The 20,159-nt window shown below is 54.3% G+C and overlaps 1 protein-coding gene across 1 annotated transcript in view; it reads left to right on the top strand.

Annotated features, from left to right (window-relative positions):
• Positions 1–19,042, top strand: part of SLC29A3 (solute carrier family 29 member 3) — a 41,634-nt gene extending 22,592 nt beyond the window's left edge. The window contains exons 3-6 of the mRNA XM_039255568.1: positions 625–707; positions 8,032–8,258; positions 12,411–12,573; positions 16,775–19,042. Coding sequence (XP_039111499.1) covers positions 625–707; positions 8,032–8,258; positions 12,411–12,573; positions 16,775–17,429 — 1,128 coding nt within the window. The 3' untranslated portion in view covers positions 17,430–19,042. The remainder of the gene's footprint in view (positions 1–624; positions 708–8,031; positions 8,259–12,410; positions 12,574–16,774) is intronic.
• Positions 19,043–20,159: the final 1,117 nt, after the last annotated feature.

The raw sequence follows: 20,159 nt of genomic DNA, 5'->3' as shown, positions 1-20,159 counted from the left end.
TTTATTTATTTTGAGAGAGAGAGGGAGAGAGATAGAGTGTGCTTAGCAAGGAACCTGATGTAAGATCCCAGTATTGTAAGATCATGATCTGAACCTAAGTCAGGAGTCTGGCGCCTAACAGACTGAGCCACCCAGTGCCCCAGGGTTAGTGTATTTCTAAGAAGCCTCACTTGGTTGCAGGAACAGGAGAATGTGGCTGGGTCACAGCACGCATTTGGGTAACTGAAATTTGGCAGTGAGCAAAGAAGGCTGGTGGGGCGCAGTCTTTCTGTGTGTACACTGAGTCCTGTCCCCATTGCCTGCCCTGTGGCTGGGACACGTAGAAAAGGTGGGAGTGTGGGCTGCAGAGCGTTGGGGGCCTCAGGGCAGGGACAATGTCTTCTCCTGACTTGTGTCCCCAGCATTTAGCATGGCTCATGTTGGTGTCTATTGTGTGACCAAGTAAGTGGTCTTAGGTCATAATGAGGCGGGACCATGCCGTCTTGGGCTAAACTTATCCATCACTCAGAGGCATCTGAAGACAGTGGGGAGAAGCCCCCAGGAGGGCCCCATCTCTGCCCTCAAGTGGGGCACTCCCGTCCATCCCAGGTGACATCAGCAGCCTCCTCACTTCTGTACTTGCAGAACTACTTTGAGAGCTACCTGACCGTTGCTTCCACCGTTTCCTCTGTGCTGTGCCTCATGGCGAACTTCCTGCTCGTCAACAGGTAGGCCCCCTTCCTTTCTCTCCCAGCCCCTGACCTTCACCTCCGTGTGTCTCCACTTGCCTTTCGTTCGCAGCGGCTGCTTCTCTGCCAGCTTCAAGGACAGCCACCTAAGTAGAAGGCAGGCAGCCCAGATTTCCCAAGATGGGGAAGTCAGGTCAGTGACCTGGCGACGCGAAGCACCGTTGGGGGCCGGACTTTCACTTCCCAACCACACGCTCTGACATTGTGTCGGCAGCCAGCAGGAGGCATATGGGGCCATGGGTCTTCCTCCTTTCCGTCTCATGGGAGCCTGTCAACAGCTACCTGGGCTGCAGACTTGGCAACCAAAGGACAGCATGTAGATCGGTGGGTGGGCCCGGGGAGCAAGGGAAGCTGGTCTTCTAAGCATTTCTGAGAGCACTGAGGAGGGAAGAGGCTGGCACCCCACAATCCTGGCTCTCACTCTGTGGGAATGGGTCACCAGCTCATGTGTCGACCACTCACAGAGGGTCAGTGGGGAACGTCTGACACTTTGTTAGAGTGGGGGCTGGGAGAGCCCCCATGGCTGCGCTTGGAGGAAGGAATGACTTAGGAGGCGAGTTAGTGTGGCCCTGAGACCCCACTGGGGGACTGTTGCCATCCACTCTCATTTAGGTTCAGGAGAGCGACAGCCCGAGCAGCGCTGCCTCTCTAGCCCCCAAGCTGCCACCAGAAACCTGGGCTTCTCTGGGCGCAGCCCCCTGAAACCTGAGATCACTGATGGCAAGTCAGGTTTACACAACTCAGCTACATTTGTTGTGACCGCCTGGCTCTCTGGTTGAACAGGACCCTGAGGCATGTCTGGCTGCAGGGCGTGTGCTGTGATTGATTGGTGATGTCTGCTCTGAGCATAGGAGAAGAGAAGCAGCATCTGTACCTCACGTGTGCTAAGCCTGAACAGACCGGTCTTTCCAAACATACGCTGTGGGGCTATTCGAGTTACCCATCATTGCACTAAAATGACCCCGAAGCATAGTGGTTACGACAGTAACAGTGATTGGTATCGTTCCAGATCCGGTGGCCACCAGGCTCGGTTGGCAGCTCTGGCTTTGTGTGTCTCATGTGGTTGCAGGCAGCTGGGCCAGAGCTGCTGGGCCTTCTCAGGCACCTGTCTCCCCTTCCCTCCCCTCCCCTCCCCTCCCTTCCCCGTGGTCTCTTGCAAGTTGGCTTCAGATAGTTGGACTTTTTGTGTTGTGGCTAAAGAGCAAGTGCTCTAAGAGAGCGAGGCAGAGGTTACACGGTTTCTGCCGCCTCGTCTCTGCAGCCACATGGTGTCACAGATGCCTTCCTCGGCCAGTCGAGGCGCTCACTGAGCCCACTTGGCTTCAAGGGGACATAGACCCACCTGTCAATAGAAGGAAGGTCAAGGATTTGCACCCATTTTAAAACCAAGGTGCAGGCTGTCAAAGCGAGAAGCCTGAGGGCTTTGCAACCCCAACCATAAACCAGCTGATCCTTAACCTGCCTCCCTGTGCCTCCCCCTGGCTCACAGGGCTACCCTCACTGTCCTCAAAGGTGGGGTGCAGCCTCCAGAGGAACCCCACTCCAGGAGGAGGCAGAGGAATGGAGCTCAGAGCAGGGCCGGGTGTCCCCTGTTGCCAGCCCCTGGAGGGAAGAGCTGTGCCCTTGGCAGAGACTCACAGGAGGGAAAGCAGGAAGAAAGGAAGGGGACTCAGAGAGGAGGATGACAAAGAGGGGGTTACAGCCGTGGCGGAGAACCCCTTGGTCCCTCATGACTTCCTCCTTTCCAGGACTCTCATGACCCTCTCTGTCCACTCGCCTGGCTGGCCCTACTGATGTGGGCTTGTCCAGCAGGGATAGCCCAGGCTTGTACAAGTGATAGATCTGGAGTCACCGTCCGAACTGTAAAAAGGGGGTGACACCTGGTGACACCCAGCAACCTGGGAGGGAGGCCATGACATTAGCCACTTCTCAGGCAGAAGTCGGAAGACATACCCGAGACCACAGGACCAGTAAGGGATGGCACAAGCTGGCATCGACCCTGGCAGTGCCTCCTCTGTGGTCATGAGGTCTAGCAGTCCAGTAGCCAGCCTGGGACAGGGGTCAGCAGTGGTGACAGGGGTCAGCAGTAACAGGGATCTAGAAGAATAATCTCTAATAAGAGGAGTTAGCCCTTTTTTTTTTTAAATGTATATTCAATTTTGAGAGACAGAGGATGATCAGGGGAGGGGCAGAGAGAGAGGGAGACACAGAATCCGAAGCAGGCTCCAGGCTCTGAGCTGTCAGCACAGAGCCTGAAGCGGGGCTCAAACCCACAAACTGTGAGATCATGACCTGAGCCAAAGTCAGATGCTTAACTGACTGAGCCGCCCAGACGCCCCAGGAGTTAGAACTTCGAAGCAATCATGCCACTTACAGCATTATCTCCTTTTTAAATATTTATTTATTTATTTATTTATTTATTTATTTATTTATATTTATTGAGAGAGAGAGTGCAAGGGGGGAGGGGCAGAGAGAGAGAGAGAGCAGGGAACAGAAGATCTGAAGCAGGCTCTGCACTGACAGCAGCAAGCCCAACGCAGGGCTCAAACTCATGAACCATGAGATCATGACCTGAGCGGAAGTCCAGTGCGTAACTCACTGAGCCACCGGGCATCCTTAGCAATACCTCCTTTAATCCTTGCAACAGCCTGAGAGCAGGAAACTTTTTATCTTGTTTTAAGATGGGAAACAGGCTCACAGAGGTCACACGGACATTAGCAGGGTGAAGCCAGATGGGGACTGGGACCCTTCTCACCCCACACCTGCACCCCCTGGACCACCTGCCTCTTAGTTTGCTCCCCCTCCCTACAGCCAGAGCTGCACCGAAGACCCTTCTGGTGAGGGTCTCCGCCCTGGCATCCGGCAGCTGGAAGGAAGGAGGTGGTGAAGAAGGTCTAGGTCTGTAGTGGGGACGGTGGACAGCCCAGGTGGCCACCCTCCCGAAGTCAGGCAGGGAGCTGACTCAGGATGCTTGGCATTACAGGGCACCCCTCCAGAAGGTCCAGCCCACCCTAGGACCTGCCCTTGCCTTTCTCCTGCCTCCAGGACAGGGTCAAGGGCAATGTGGGGAATGCTCACAGGCCTCCGTCTGTTTCTGGGTTGTGGGAAGATGGTTTGGGGCTAAGCTCTTTTTTATTTAATGTGCGAGATTGAAATGTCTCCTTTTTTCCCCTCCTGGAGAACCCTCGCTTTCTCTGACTGGCTCATCCATAATCTCCAAGTGTTTTATTATGTTAAATCTGCGGCATCATAAATACTTATGAGGAGGATTTACATTTGAGAGACTTATGAAGAAATCAGTCCCCTGGGGTCCCAAACCCCTGTGAGCAGGGAGGTGGGGAGCTGTCAGCCCTCTCAAAGAATCTCATATTAACGTGGCTGCACCAGGGTTCCGGGGCTGAAGCGGTCACCCGGGCCAGCCCCTGTCCCAGAGCAGGACCATTGACTGGAGGGCGACGTTTGCCCAGACTTTCCCTACAGTCCCCACGGCATCGCCGTCCCCTGGGCCACGCTCCCGGCCGAGGTGGAAGAAGCAGGCTGAAGCTAGCATGCCCCCGTTAGTGCGTGTGAGGTGGGCTTCCTGCCGCATGTTTCGTAGAGCTGGATGGGCATTGAAAATAGCCCCAGATAAGATCCCTGAGGTCCCGGGGCCCAGGGGTGAGGCTCAGGAGGAGAAAGGGTCCATGTGGCAGGTAATTTGCAGGCCAGGAGGAAGCCTGTGCAGGTCAGGGGCCTACAGGGGCCACAGAGCAGAGCAGGGGACTGCATTGCTCTTGTCCTGAATTTGGCATTTACCTCCTTGTCGCCCACTCTTCCCTTGGCTGCCCACCCTGGGGGTGCTGGGGGAGAAGTCCCCCAGCTCTCTCCAAAGCCACCTTCCTGTTGGGACAACTAATTACTTGGTTGTGACAGGCCCCAGAAGCCCCTGTGATGTTATCAGTATTCCCGGGGTAGACTTCATCTTCTCCGGGTCCAGGAGGAGACGGTTAGAGGCAGAGTGGGTCAAGAAGCAGAGAGCCACCGGGCGTCAGGCCCAGCGTGAGAGCCTCCCTGCACTGCCAGGAGCCCTTGCCTGTCTGTGTGTCCAATGGAGCCTCACCAGTGCCTCCCGGGCCCTGTGCCCGCCCTGAGCGGGCGGGAGAACAAGACAGATCACTGTCTCCTCATGTCTCCCAGGCTGCCCTGGGCCTTCTGGCCCCAAAGATCTGTTAACGCTTTTTGGCATTGGCCCCCAGCCTCTCTCTCCACTTGATTTCCTTAATATCTATAACTGTAAACTGGAATATTATCTTGACCCAGGCCGTGTGCCCTGGCTAGCTCTTATCTTTGGGATGTTGGGGCAGCTCCAGCTGCTGGGAGAGGGTGGAGGGCACTGTGACAAGGCCGAGTGTGTAGAACTACCCTGAGCATCTGAGATAAGGCCTGACCACCAGCCTCCGGGGCACCTGGTGTGCACTTACCCTCGATACCCTGGGCCCCCAGGGCCCAAGTGCCCTACTGGCTGCCTGCCAGCTCCCGCCCAGGGTTAGGCCCCTGTAGACCCCGGGAAGATGCACTTGGTGTCGGGCTCCCCAAAAGCAGCCCCTGGAACAGGGATTTAAGTGAGAGGAGTTTACTTGGGAAGTGAAGGTAGGAGAATGGAGAAGGGGTGGGGAGAGGGGAAGGCCACTAACAAAGGGTGCCTGGTGGTATTCTATCAAACCAGCTCCCAGAGAGTGACGCAGCTTGACACCTCTGAGGGTGAGGGAGCTGGGGTACTTACCCTCCCACTTCCCCATCATTGGTTGAAAGCTGCTCTTGGGGGGTGTTAATTACCTGTCACTTGCAGCCTGCTTCCTGGTAGAGGGGGCCACACAGGTGGAGTTTCTGACCGTGCTGCTTCTCAGCTAGAAACCCTGAGGTGCCTCTTGGTGCTCGTTGGTACTTTGGTAATAAAGAATAGTGACACGAAAAGGGTTTTCTCATTCTTTACCTGGAAAATTAAAGTCACGTCTACCTCCGCACATTGTCGGGTCTAGGAGATCACATGCGTCCCCCGGGCTCTCCTCTTGCACCGTCCCTGGGCTCTGTGTGTGTCTGCCTGGCTTCATCCCAAATGTGGTCTTTCTCCACGTAGCCGGCCAGGTGGTTGCCAGCCACCCCCAGCACGGTCATGGCAGAGACTGCACTTCTCTCCACCTCTCAGTCCTGGGAAGGACTGACTGGCCCTGCCTGGCTCACGTGCTAATCCCTAACCCAGCACAGCGGCCGGTGGCATGGGACACTCCAGTCACCCCAGACCCAGTCATCATGTGTCCATCATTTGTGGCTGGGTCAGTGTGGACAATATGGCGGGCCACCTCTCCAGAACAACTTGGCGGAAGGAAGAGAGTTCTTTGGATAAGGGATGCTGGCAAGCTAAGCCTGCACTCCAACTCTGTACCCTACTCCGGGGATCAAGTCTTGGCACTTACTAGGTGGACAGGGCCTTCCAGGAGAGGGCTCCGCTTCCCTCCAGCGTCTGCTCCCAATCTCACCTGCGGCCAGAGGCCATTTCAGTTCCCTGAATGTGCCATGCTCGCTCTCTCCCCAAGACCTGTGCACACACATCCTGACACGCCTTATACTCCAGCTTAGGCACCCCCAAAACACTGTGTGGCACCCAGGGTGGGTTTTGTGCCCCTTGGACGTGCCCAGGATGCCCTGGGGCCCTCCCGATGGAGCAGCGCACACTGAAACAAAATGCCTGTCCCTTGTCTGTCCTGTGTCCAGGTCACACAGCACAGGGCTTGACACACAGTGGTTGCCTCGACACACATCTGTGGAATGAACACACCAGGGAGAATGTGTGTTAGCAGGCGGCCCCTGGCTGAGGCTCCGCACACCTGGGTTCTCATCCTCGCTCCCCACAGGCTCACGCCGCGACCTTGAACTGCCTGTGCATTTCCTGGGGCTCCCCTCTGCCCCTTACAAAGCAGAGGCGGCACCTGGTCTCCCTCTAGCGAGGATCAGAAAAAACTCAGGTTAGCCTTGGGCCACAAAAGCACTTGAAAAATCCTTGCTTCTCATGCTCATCATTTCACACCTATTTATATACATATATATATATATATTTTTTTTTTTTTCCCTTTCAGGTCTTTCTTTTTTATTAAAAAAAAAAAAAAAACCCTGTGTATAACAAATCTGGCTTTTCTCCCAGCCCCCACCCACTGGTTAAGAAGGAAAATTAACCAAACATCCAATCCGGCTTAAAGCTTAGTCTAATCTGATGATTTAAACAGCCCCTTTAGAGGATACTCTCCCTGGAATAAAAATGCAGCCCCTTTAGATGATACTCTCCGTGGAATAAAAATGTGCAGTTTCTCAGAGAGCCAGTCTTCTCTGCTCTCCCTTCAGGGCAGTGCCTGGGCAGTTGGGAGCTAGGAGGAGTGTATGGTTTACATCACAGGTGTGGGGTTGGGGTCCCGCCCTGGGCCGCACTAGCCTGGGGTCCGCTGCTGCCCATGACCACTGAGACCGTCCCAGGAGAATCCTTCGGTTCTGGACCACCCGCATTTCCTTCCTTCCAGGGATGTGGTGGAGTGTCATTCTGAACACAGACTAGAGCCAGACTCCCTGGGGTCACAGCCCCATGACCTTGAGCAAGTTCTTCATCATCTCTGACCTCAGTTTCCTGCCCTGGTGGTGCAGGATGGGACAGAGGGCCTGTCTGGTCTGGCGTGCAAGACAGCATGTAGAAAACATGTTGAAGAGTACTTGGCACAAATTAAGCACTATCTTGGTGATTGCTGTAGGATGATGATGATGTTCTGCCCTTCTCCCTCCTCCCCTCGCTGCTCAGCTTTGGGAGAAGGAAGCCCGAGGGTGGGTGCTTCATGGAAACATTAGACAAAGCCAGTGGGAGCTCAGCCCTATGGTGGGGGAGCAGGGGCTCTCCTCGAGAGCCCCCAAGTCCTATCTTTGAACCTCACAACAAGATGAAAAGAAGCAATATCCACTGAGCATTTCCCCTGAGCTGATACGACCCCTTGCCCTCTGCACCCTCCCCTCTGGAGAGCCACATAATCACCCCTCCAGGTGGATCCATTCTCCTCCCTGGTATGCAGATGCAGAAGCCAAACCAAAGCAGTTGAGTCACTGGCCCATGGCCACACAGCTAGCAAGCCAGGAAGGCAGGACTCAGGCCCAGGCCTCCAGGCTGCAGAGTGGGCCATCCCAGCCACTGAGCTAACCTGCTTCCCTTAAGAACCTTCACTAGCCCTGGCCTGGCCGGGGAGGCCCCGAACCCCTAACCACCTAACCACTTCTGGCATCCCCACTCCAGGGTTCCAATCCGCGTCCGTGTGCTGGCCTCACTGGCTGTCATGCTGGCTGTCTTCTTGGTGATGACCGTGCTAGTGAAGGTGGACACCTCCTCGTGGACCTTTGGCTTCTTTGCCGTCACCATTGTCTGCATGGCCCTCCTTAGCGGCACCTCCACCATATTCAATAGCAGTGTCTTCGGCATGACTGGCTCCTTCCCCATGAGGAATTCCCAGGCACTGATATCAGGTGAGAGCGGGGCTCCGGGCAGCCAAGCTGGTGGGTCCCCCGGGGATCTTGCAGAAGAGCCACAGGGGAGCATGCAGTGGCCCTTCCAGAAAAGAAAACGAGTGTTAGCTATGTTTCCACTGTCTATTATTGGGTAAGAAAGCACCCCAAAACTTAGTGGCTTCAAACACTAACGGTCATTTCTCTGGCCCCCAATCTGTGATCTGGGCAGGAGTCAGCAGGGACTGCCCTCCTCTGATCCACACGGCATCGGTCGACATCCACAGGGCTCAAGGACCCACTCCCGAGGAACTCAGCCAGGCCTGGGGCTGGGGTCGGGCCTCCTTTCTGTCAGGACCTCAGGAAGGCTGTGTGGCCTTCCCCAAGGCCATTTAGGGCCACATCTACCCTAGCCACGAGCCCACCTGGATTTGAGGAGAGGGGACGCAGACCCACATGTGTTAGCAGGAGAACATGAAAATCATCCTATAAGGAGAGCAGGTGGGAGGGAAGCCAGTTGCAGCCAATTTTGACAAAAACGTGTGCCTACCGAGCACATCTCCTGAGACCGCACCCCTCTCTTCCCTTCCTCCTCATCCCTGTGCCTTCTGTTTCCTCCCTCTTTCCTCTTCCTTCCTCTTCGCTTCTCCGCCTTTTCTTCCTTTCTCATTTTATAGAAGACCTATGTGCCAGGGATTCAAAGATGCACAAGAGCCAGCCTCTCAGGAGCTGATAGCCTGCCTGGCAAATAAACACCTCCATTACCTTGAACTTTGGCATCCTTTGGGGACGCAGATGTGTGACTTGGGCCAAGCCTTTGGCTGAACTTTGATGCTGATCCTAAGCCTGTCGCCCAGGCCTCAGCCGCTCTGCTCCCTCGCTCAGATGTCCCAACAAGATAAAAAGGAGGTGGGTCAGTAAGAATCTGTGCTTTTGCAGAAGGCCACCGGCCCTTAACGAAGTCTCAGCGGCTCTGTGCAGCATCTGGCCACGTCCCTGTTGTGTGAAGGAATGCTGTAAACATTTGCCCAGCCGAGGAGAATTTCACAGAGTCTGCTCTGTATCCGTTAGTTAATAATGCCAGGCTGTATGTGGCAGAGATGACAAATACCTGGGCAAGTGTGTGTCCCTTCTCCATGCCCACGCCAGTGCCAGACATCAATAATAGATCTGCATCTTTTCTCCTGAGCCTCTGAGCCCTTCTCAACTCACCCACTAGAGGTGTTCCTGCACCAGATCAGAGTTCTGATCACATCAGATCAGATGTGAGCCCAAGTCTGTTTGCCATTTTTGACACAAGATTCTCTATCCTGGGAAAGCCCTGGGCCTAAGGTAAACTAAAGGGGACCTATTGCTAAGTTTCCTTCTTTTTTTTTTTTTTTTTTAATATTTATTTTTGAGAAAAAGAAAGAGAGTGCACAAGCAAGGGAGGGGCAGAGAGAGAGGGAGACACAGAATCCGAAGCAGGATCCAGGCTCCAGGCTGTCAGCACCGAGCCCTACACAGGGCTTGAACTCACGAACCATGAGATCATGACCTGAGCCAAAGTCGGATGCCACCCAGGCATCCCTATTGTTAAGTCTCTTGAATATAATCAAGATGCCCCTAGCAGTGCTTCAAGAAGGACATGCCTAGCCTGAGCGCAATGGCCCTGAGCATTGGATTTAATCTCTTCTGTCACCAGAGTCTCCCAGAGGAGGCCTTGTCCCTTCTTCTCCCGCCATCCTGCAAGGGGCCTTTCAGGTACATCTGGCCACCTGTGAATCTTCTAGAAAAGGGGACTCTCCTATGAATTTTTCAGAAAGTCCATTTTTGAAGAAGTGGAGAATTCTGGTATACAGCCTTCAATATCAATTACCTTGGGCCCTAATCCGGTATCCTCGCTCTGCGGGGGCCCCATCGGGTGCCCCTGGCCCTGGGAAATCGGGGGTGGCCCGTCTCCCAGAGACCCCACCACCACCCCACCCGCCCCCGTCATTTTTCGTCCAGAGGAGCCCATCTGTGAATTCTGTGTGTGTATTGGCATCTGAGGAAGAATTCATTTGTTTTGTACTGGTATTTTTTTTAAGCCCCTCATTTGCATGTATTTCCATAACTGATGAGATAAAAGTAGGGAGTCATGAAAGATGAGCTCCCGGAGGCCTGGTTTGTTGTTGATGATAATATTGTAAATTCCCTACAAGTTGGGGAGAGAGGGAAATCAATAGGCAGTGATGTTAAGATCTCTTCCTCGGGGCAGCCGGCAAGTGTCTCACTAAAGTTTAGCTCCGGTTCGTACAAAACACCCAGGTGGGGATTACAGCTTCTCCGAAGTTGGCACCCTCTTGGTAAGGGGTTTACCCTGTCGTTGCTGCTTTGATGTAGGAAGGACAGAAATAGCCAAACGCTTCCTTGGGAATCTGAGAGGATTTACACGGCACGTGTCTGGGCCAGGCACCGTTTCAAATGCTTAGTGCGTAATAACCCTTTTTTATCTTTGTGACAGCCCTTTGAGGTGGGTATGCCTAGCATCCCCGTTTTACAGATGAGGAAATGGAGGCAAAGACAGATTCCATGACTTACTGCAGGCCACGCGGCCGGAAGTGGTAGAACCAGTGTTGGACTCAGATGTTCTGGTTCCGGAGTCTGTACCCTTCACTGTGTTAACTTCCATTTCTTGGCCACCCTTTCAAATCCCAGCGTCTGGCCTGCCCAGGCTAGTAAAGCTCACGCTGAGGTTAGGGAGAAAGGCTCGTCCATCAGGGCAATGGGCTGTTCCCTGCGGAGCCACAGAGGTATCGGGCAGAGTGTGGGCGAGGCCCTAAACTGTCCCTCTCAACGCCTGCTCTGTGCAGCGGTGGGCAGAAAAGTGCCCCCTGGGCAGAGTCTGTGGCAGTGACGGCGCTGCCCACGCCCATAGCGACCAGCTTGCTGCTTGCTTTATGCAGTCAGCACCTTCCTGCCTCCTTGAGGGTCCATATCCCGATCCTCTTTTATGGGCAGTCTCATTCGTTCAGCCAGGCAGTGTGCCATAGCCACCAGACGAGCTTTAGCCCCTTTTTCTAGGCAAGTCAACAGAGGCAGAGAGGGGCAGATGACATGCAGACAACGCACAACATGTATAACCTCTGACCCTTGACCAGACAGGTTGACTCCCCATGGTTGTGAGGTTGCACCAAAAAGTGAGGCACCTCCCCTGCCTCCCAGAAGTGACTGCATGGCTGTGGCAAGGAAGGGGGCTGGCACTTGTTGAAAGCTTACTCGGTGTCGGGCCCTTTCCAAACAGCATCTCACTGAGTCCTCAAAGCAGCTCTGCAAGGCAGGTGTGGTTATTCCCATTTTACAGATGAGCAAACTGTGGCCCCAAGGAGTCACGTGAGCCCCCAAGTCACAGCGAGCCCCCAAGCAGCAGGGTCAAGGGTCAGATGTGCATCCATTTAGCTCTGGGACCCATGGGGCCACTAAGATGTGCTGCCTCTTGGTAGCAGTGAATGGTGGTGGCACATAGTCACACGGGTCACAGGTCAAAGCCCTTGGCAGGAGAGAACATTCCAGCTGGTCGGGCGGCTGCATGCACATGAGTGAACGTGAGTGTGTGCATGTAAAAGTGTGATAGTATAGGAATGTGTTTGCATGTGAGAGTCTATGTGCGGAAGTGTGAGCATGTGTGCACATGGGCGCACAGCTGCCATGGGGTACGAGGTCAGTTCCATGAGCTCACGGGGGTCGGAGGGGGTGGCACGGGAGATCTGGGACCACGAGGTCTCCCTGGATGGGATGGTGCCACTCAGCAGCAGTGTGCTAGGACGGTCCCTGAACCCCCTTCCCCATTTGGTGGGTGGTTTGGGCCGAGGGCACAGGAGGGAAGCTCTGTGAGATGCCCACCCACCTCTGTGAAACTAAAACTTCTGACCCCGACAGATGGGCAGTAAAGAGCAATGGAGGGTCGAAGGTCAGAGGTGAAACTTTGGAGGGCACTGGCTGCCTGAGGCTACAGGAACCTGGACCAGGGACCCGACATCCCACACCCTCTTTGGGTCAGTGCTCAGGCTGCCCAGCCGCTGCGAGCAGCAGCCGACTCTCTCGGCAGGGGGACTTTTATCTTGGTTCCATTAAGCCTGAGCAGAGAGGGGGCAGGCCCGGGACCTGGACCGGGAGGGCGCACCCACCCCGACCTTCTCGCACTCTCCGCAGGAGGAGCGATGGGGGGCACCATCAGTGCCGTGGCCCTGCTTGTGGACCTGGCGGCGGCCAGCGACGTGACAGACAGCGCGCTGGCCTTCTTCCTGACCGCGGACGTCTTCCTCGGGCTCTGCGTGGGGCTCTACCTGCTGTTGCCGCGGCTGGAGTACGCCAGGTGAGGCCGCCCTGGCCCCTTGGCGCCGTCCCCCAGCTGGGCTTCTGCTTTTACGTGGTCTGCCCACGGTCTTCCACCAGCCAAGCGGGTGGCGGGGTCCTTTTCTCTTACTGCCACCTCCCCGCTGTGGGGAGAGCCCCTCTCCTCCCCGCCCCCACCCCGTGGGCAGAAATCCTGTGGGTTTGGTTCAGGGCCACCCCGGTTCATAGTTGTTGCTCCATGAATGGGCCTGGCCAGTGGATGCAGGCGGGCGGCTTTGTGCGGCCTGCCTCCCCGCCCGGCTGGACGGGACACCAGGCGATGGCAGTGACAGTGACGTAGAACAGCTCCACGTGCCCAGCGCCCGCGCTGCCTCCGCCTTGTGCTCGGCCCAGCCTGGTGGGCTGTCTCTCATCCGGGGCTCATGCACCTGTCCCTCGAAGGGCGCAGTACCATGGTTTATCATGACTGTCCCCATTCTCACATGAGGCACCTGGGTCCGAGAAGCTGAATTTCTTGCCTGAGTCCAACAGCTGGTCAGAATCAGGGCATAAACCTGACTCCAAACCTGCATTTGATCCACTCTCTCCCCCGGCCTCTCTCCACCCTGCGGGACCTCTTGACTTATTCAGTCCTTCTCAGCTTTCTCTTTCTCCCTTTTTCTTTTCATTTCTTTTTTAAAACCCCAACTTTATTTACTTATTTATTTGAGAGAGAGAGAAAGCATATACACAAGAAAAGGGGGAGAGAGAGACAGAGACAGAGAGAGAGAGAGAGGGAGAGGGAGAGAGAATCACAAGCAGGCTCCACAGTCAGTGCAGAGCCTGATGCGGGTCTCAAACCGATGACCCTGGGATCATGACCTGAGCCCAAATCAAGAGTCAGATGCTCAACCGACTGAGCCCCTCAGGCACCCTCCCCTTTTTTCTTCCTGCTGCTCTTTGAAAAACGACCTTTAACTTTTTCTCAGATTTTATGCTTTTCAAGGCATTTTCATGTCTATTAGCTTATTTGATGCGGGAGAGGCAGGAATTGTTTTCCCCATTCTCTGGGTAAAGAAACTGAGGCAGAGAAGGCCGGGAGCCACCGGTGGCCCCACAGTGTAGGAACTGGCATCCACTTTGTGGGGTGGCACTGAGCTAAGCAGTTAACACATGTGTTTCTTTTCTTCATTCATTATGTGTGACAACTGTGTGCAGTTGTTACTGCCCTCCCCCATTTCACAGAGTGAGTAAACTGAGGCTTTGGCAAGTTAACAGATATGCCCACGTTGCTCACCTGGTGAATCCCAGGCTGGGGTTTGAACCCAGATTTATTCCCATAGCTGTGCCTTTGCACTACGTCAGGCTGCATCCCCAGCTTGTGACTGCAAGGGTCTTTCGTCACCACTCCTTCCTCCTGTCCCCCTGAGAAAAAGTCTCCTCAGTAACCCCTGGAGCCCCCTGCCTTCACCAGAGCCTGCCGAGGCACATGTTGCTTTCTCCAGTTAGAGGACTGATATCACTTCAGGGCTCAGTGGCCCCAGGGGGATGTATGGGGACCCAGTGCCCTCACACTGTGTGTCCTGGGTGACTTTGGACCCGGAGCCTGCCCACCCCCTCTGCAGCACCTTCAGGGCCGTCATCAAAAGTTGCCTAGTTGTGCTGCATGGCGACGTCCCTGTGATCCTGAGGCCTGGCCAGCTCACTGCCCCCAATACCACATCCACTGCCCAACACCCTGTGGCTGCTGACTGATTGATTTTTGAGTCACAGAATGGACGGAGGCAGGTGCCTCCCAGCCGCTGTTTCCCCACATCCTGTTTCTCGGGGTTTCGCCTGGGTCTGTTCCCAGTGTGGTGCCCAGTCTCCCCTGTTTGCCTGGGATGGAGAGGGTTCCCACGATGAGGGGCTTTTGGTGCCCAAACCAGGACGGTCTTGGCCAACAGGGACCTTTGGCCACCCTCGTTTCCAATCTCACGTGGGCGGGCCAAAGTCCTTTCCGGCTGGGCCTGTGAGACAGGGAACGCCCAAGGGCTACCTCGTCCCCATGGAAGCTTCTCTTTCTTTGCTGACTACAACTTTGGTCAAGACTTCCAGGTTTACAGAAACACATGTGAGATTGGAGCTTTGGAGAGGGCTGTGCTCCTGGAGCTGCTTGGGCAAAATCGTAGTTAAAAGGGAGCCCACGGGTGCTGTCCATGGGAGGAACGGAGCCGCAGGACAGTGTGGGAGATTGCTGGCCAGGGGAGTGGGCAGGAGACAGATCTGAAAGAACTTAATGAGGAAGAGCTTGGATCAGAGGAACTTGGCGCAGAGCTTCCCCAGAGCTGACTGAAGGCTGGGACCTGCTGCTGACTAGAGGAGGAAGTAAGAAAACTCCTTTCCCTAAATAGTGATTGTGAAACAAGACAGAGTTCAAGGCTGCAGTGCTGCGCAGCTCAGCATCACATGGAAATGTGACTTGGAGGAGGGACCATCCCACCAATTCACTTGTTATCTGTAGGCACTTAGCATGGGTGGACCGGCAGGAAGCTCCGAAGCTCTTGGCTCCATTGGACGGAGGAGGAAACTGAGCCCAGAGAGGGAGTACCTGGCCTAAGGTCACATGGGGAGACAGCAGTAGGGCTGAAATCAGAGCCAGCTGTTACCAGGCGACTGTTCTCCCAGCCCCACACCAAGCCTTCTATTTGACGAGTGATCATGTAGTCAGCCTATGTCTCCCGGCTTTCAGACACGGGAGGCCCAGAGAGGTTGAGTGACTCGGGCAAGGTTGCACAGCAAGACAGCAAGGCCAGGTGACCCAAGCCCTCTCTACTTTGGTCAGAGGAGCAGAAATTGAAACTATTGATAATATTCAGTGTTGAGGATATGAGGGGAAAGACATCGTTATAGGCTTATTAGTTACAATTGTGTTTTGAAGGGTTACTCTGGGCCTGGAAATTTAGCTGGAAACCAGCAAACATGGTCCTTGCCCCAAGGAGCTGTCTTCTAGGAGCCAGATGATAAACCGGTAAACGCATCCAATGATTATAAATTATGGTCAGTTTTTTTAAAGAGACAGATGATCACATAGCGATTAAAGGGACAGGTTACTATCAATAGGGTGGGTGAGTGGGACAGAGCAGAGATAGATTGTTCCTACCTATTTGGAGAGCAATTTACTGATATCTATCAAAATGTTAAAGGTACAAACCTTTTGGTCCAGAAGTTCCTCTTCTAGAAATTTGCTCTACTGAAATACTAACATGCACATGCAATGACGTATGTATAGGATCATTCATCGCACTGGGGTTAGCAAGAGAGAGAAATTGGAGCTAACCTAAATGTCCATCAGTAGGGGAGCAGTTAAATTGTGTGTCTACACAATGAAGTGTTGTGAGCTACACAACAGAGGCATCAAGTCACGTGTCTCCATGTTAAAGACAAGCCACAAGATCTTGTTCTTGACACAATTATGTGCCTGCATTTATGTATCATATTCATATCATATGTGCATATTCAGGCAGTTATAGGGTGTATTTATATACATGACTTGCATAATTTATTTAGGAATTGTCCTGTTACAGAAAGTTTTGCAATGTGTATAGTTGGATCCCACTTTTGCTTAAAAGAAATGGAACTGGAGTTCTGTGTTATTTGGGTTTATTGCATCAAGCGTGTGTTATTTTTAGAAATTAAAAAAAATTAATTGTTTTTAATTTTTTTTTTAATGTTTATTTTGAGAGAGAATGAGAGACAGCATGAGCAGGGGAGGGGCAGAGAGAGAGGGAGACACATAATCCAAAGCAGCTCCTGGCCCCAAGCTGTTAGCACAGAGCCTGATGTGGGGCTCAAACCCACGAACCATGAGATTGTGACCTAAGCCGAAGTCAGACGTGTAACTGACTGAGCCACCCAGGCACCCCTAAAAATTTATATTTTAAAATGCTCTTTTATCTCCACTTCTCCACAGCAAAACAAAAACAGTGGCTCACCAGGTGGTGATCAGGGGTGCTTTCTTCTGTCCCTGCTCGTGACGTGGCCACCAGCCTTTTGGGCAGCACCAGGATAGACAGGGAGTGTGTAGCCCCCACCCTGGCCACCCTGAAATATATATGTCATCAGAGTGCATCCTGAGGCTGCTGGCCCTCCTGGGCTGAGGCCTTACGCACCAGGCCTGTAGGCCCCCTGCCTTGCCCCTGGAAGTCCCGGGTGACCCTGCTCTTGGGGGCCCTCTGACCACGAGCCCTGTCCCCCTGCAGGTTCTACCTGAGGCCTGTCTGGCCGGCCCATGTGTTTTCCGGTGAAGAGCAGCCACCCCAGAACTCACCCAGCGTCCCCGCAACGGCGCTCGGATCCAGCGAGTCCTCCATCCCGCCCCTCCGCCCCATCCTGAAGAAGACAGCCGGCCTGGGCTTCTGTATCATCTACCTCTTCTTCATCACCAGCCTTATCTTCCCTGCCATCTCCACCAACATTGAGTCCCTGGACAAGGGCTCGGGCTCGCCGTGGGCCACCAAGTTCTTCGTCCCCCTCACCACCTTCCTCCTGTTTAACTTTGCTGACTTGTGTGGCCGGCAGGTCACGGCCTGGATTCAGGTGCCGGGGCCCAGAAGTAAGGTGCTGCCCGGGCTGGTGCTCCTCCGGACCTGCCTCCTCCCCCTCTTCGTGCTCTGCAACTACCAGCCCCGCGTCCGCCTGCACACGGTGGCCTTCCGGTCCGACCTCTACCCGGTGCTCTTCACCTCCCTGCTGGGGCTCAGCAACGGCTACCTCAGCACCCTGGCTCTCATGTACGGGCCCAAGATCGTGCCCAGGGAGCTGGCCGAGGCCACGGGGGTGGTGATGTCCTTTTACGTGTGCTTGGGCTTGGTACTCGGCTCGGCCTGCTCTGCCCTGCTCGTGCACCTCATCTAGAAGCGGGTGATGGCAAGAACCTCAGTGCCGTGTGACCCTTGGGAGCCTCGGGGAGGTGGGGAGCAGCCCAGTGGGCTGGGGCAGTGTGCAGCGTGGGGCTGCGGCTGGGCTCGGGACAGGGCACAGGACATCCAGGCCCCGCCTCCCCTCTGGGCGCACATCTCAGACACTTTAAAGAACTCTCCTGAGACCTTCGGAGAAGAACCAAAAGACAGCAGAATGGGGCACAGGTACAGTAGTTACGTGGTAGCACAGCAGCCGTGCCCAGAGCTGCCGGTTACAGTTCATCTTGCTTCATAGCCTCTTCTGAACTTTGTTGCCAGTGTTGAGTCTGAGCTGTTACCAAGGCCAGTGGCAAAACTGGACCATGGGCCCTTGCCTGTCCCAGACTTTGTCCCTCCAGCGGACAGCAAGATGTGACAATTCCCAGTCCTCCCTATCCGGGGGGTTCCCCTGGAATGGCCAGTTCTAGGCCCGAGACGCAAGGCTGTGCAAACCCCTGCTTTCTGTGGGTGAGAGAGCACCCACCAACCAGCTGGGAGACCCCAGAGAGACAGGCCTCCCAGGAACCCTTCATTCCCTAAACTTGGGCTCCAGAAGTCATCCCTGTACTAGGGACGGAGGATGTCAGGCCTGCGTCTTCAAACAAGAATCCTTAAGGTGGTCTCTGGCTTGTGTCAGGGTGGGATCTTTCAAATGTCTGTGTTTGCAACATGTCAGGGCCATCGGTTCAAGGGCATTATGAATCGCTGGATATTTAATGAAAGCCTGATTGGCAGCTGTCTTACTTGGGTTCTTGGCAGGAAACAGCTACTCAAATCGATTTGAAGAGTAGGTGTAGGGATCCTGAGGGCTTGTGTTTTACATCCCAGATGTCAGGGGTGGGGGGTAGGGGGCAGACCCAGCCCACTGTGACCCACGGGAGGTATGACTTCCTCGGTTCTTCTCTCCCTCCCATCTCCTCGAAGCTCCTGTGGACTGAACCACAGCCACGAAGCAGGCAGAGAGGTAGAGCCTGGGCTGGAAGGGCTGAAGACGTTCCGAGTGGGGCACCCAGCCTCTCTCGCTTTCATAGATTTACTTATTCACATCAGTACAGCCCTGAAGCTTTGGCCAGCAGCACTAGGGGCTGGTTTGTCCTGGTTTATCCCGGAGAGCTGTGTATTTTTGAAGCTGTTGTTTCAAAGGGTGACCCTCAGATCGTGCGACCCCCACATGATCTTCTGACATGAGTAGTAACTTGCAGTTTACATTTCTTCCGGTTCCTTGAAGGCTTCTGCAGGGCTGTTCCTTGGGGGCGCAGGCTGGCTTGGGAATCAGAGGGAAAGGAACTAGACCAGATTGGGAGTTCTTTCTGGAGAGAGTCATGCAGAGAGAACAGAGCTTGCACCCCAAGAAGTAGCAATCCCGGGAGCCGTAAATCAGCCTGCTCCTTTGCCAAAGGGCTCGGGCACCGTGGTGTCCTGCAGACAGCCGACTGGCCAGGGAAGCAGCCAGTAATCCACGGGGTGGAGAATGAAAATAGACACCCTTGAAAGGTTTGCTGAAACTTGATATCTTGAAAAAATAGTGGTTTTAACTAAAAATAAATTCTCCCGTCTCCCCGCCCCTTGCAGAAGCCTGAGATCTCTCTCTCTCTCCCTTGGGTTTTTTCACCGACTTTAATGCTGGTTGTCATTTGGGGCAGCGGTCTGGGTGGTAACTCATCACAACCTCAGGTGCTTTACAGATGGGTGGCATGTCTGTTTTAAAGTAGATCAGCCGCCTCTGAGCTTGGAGATGGGGACCCCTGGGAGCAAACAAGTTGTGGGGGCCTTGCATGCTCAACTGAAGGGAGTCCATTTTCAGAAGTCGAAGAGGTGTCCCTGTTAGGGAAGTGATTTGAAATGAGTGCAAAGCGCAGGGGCAAGAGGGTAGCCAGCTGCGAGGATGCAGCTCTGGGGGGCACGGGGCACATGCTGGCGGGAGGAGGCGTTGGCTGCTTGGCTGGTGGGAATCATCCAGACTTGGGCTTGCTGTTCTTTGTTGCCCACCTTAGTAGGCACCTCACAGAGGATCCTTCCTTCCCGGGCAGGGAGGAAGGAAACTGAGAATAATGCATCCCTCTGCAGAAGGGCAGATGGTGACATTCAGGCTCCATTGTCCCCAGTCACCGTACCAGCTCATAGGGTTAGTGTAATGTGACCCCAGCAGGCTTGTTGAACTAGTTCACATGCTTTGGGGAGTGAACAAAAGTTGCTAATGAGAAGGGGATTTTTCAGTGTGAGGGTGGGGGATTCCCCAAGAAGCAGGCTTTGCCTAACAGTCCTTGATTTAATCCCACGTGCCAGTTTTTAGTGCATGCCTTCGTATACCTTCCAGACCATGCTCATCTTCACTCTCCTTTTATTCCATGAAGAGAGCCAGAGGCCGCTAAATGAGCTGACTCTTCATTTAGCAGCGACAGGTGCTTCTAAAACATACTTGTCCCTACACGAGGGGATATTATTAGCAAAGACTCTTCTTTCTGCTGTCTTCAGCCCAGTGCTCCCTAGAGAAGATTCAGGGCCCCCTAATCAGCTGGGATGTGATGCGGGAGGAGGTCACTGCAGGACCCCGGCTTCAGGGACCATGTAATGCTCTTATAGAGAACTCCAAGTAGAAGAGGGAGGCCAAAAATCAGTTGAGAGATTTTACTCGAGTGCAGGCTAAATTTACAGCCCAGGCGTACCTGTCTGTTTTCTGTCATCA

This window comes from Hyaena hyaena, unplaced genomic scaffold (genome assembly GCF_003009895.1).
Source record: "Hyaena hyaena isolate Hyena2069 unplaced genomic scaffold, ASM300989v1 scaffold_531, whole genome shotgun sequence".
Lineage (NCBI taxonomy): Eukaryota > Metazoa > Chordata > Mammalia > Carnivora > Hyaenidae > Hyaena > Hyaena hyaena.
The sequence above is the reverse complement of the archived record's forward strand: the minus strand, read 5'-3'. Positions and strand labels throughout refer to the sequence as shown.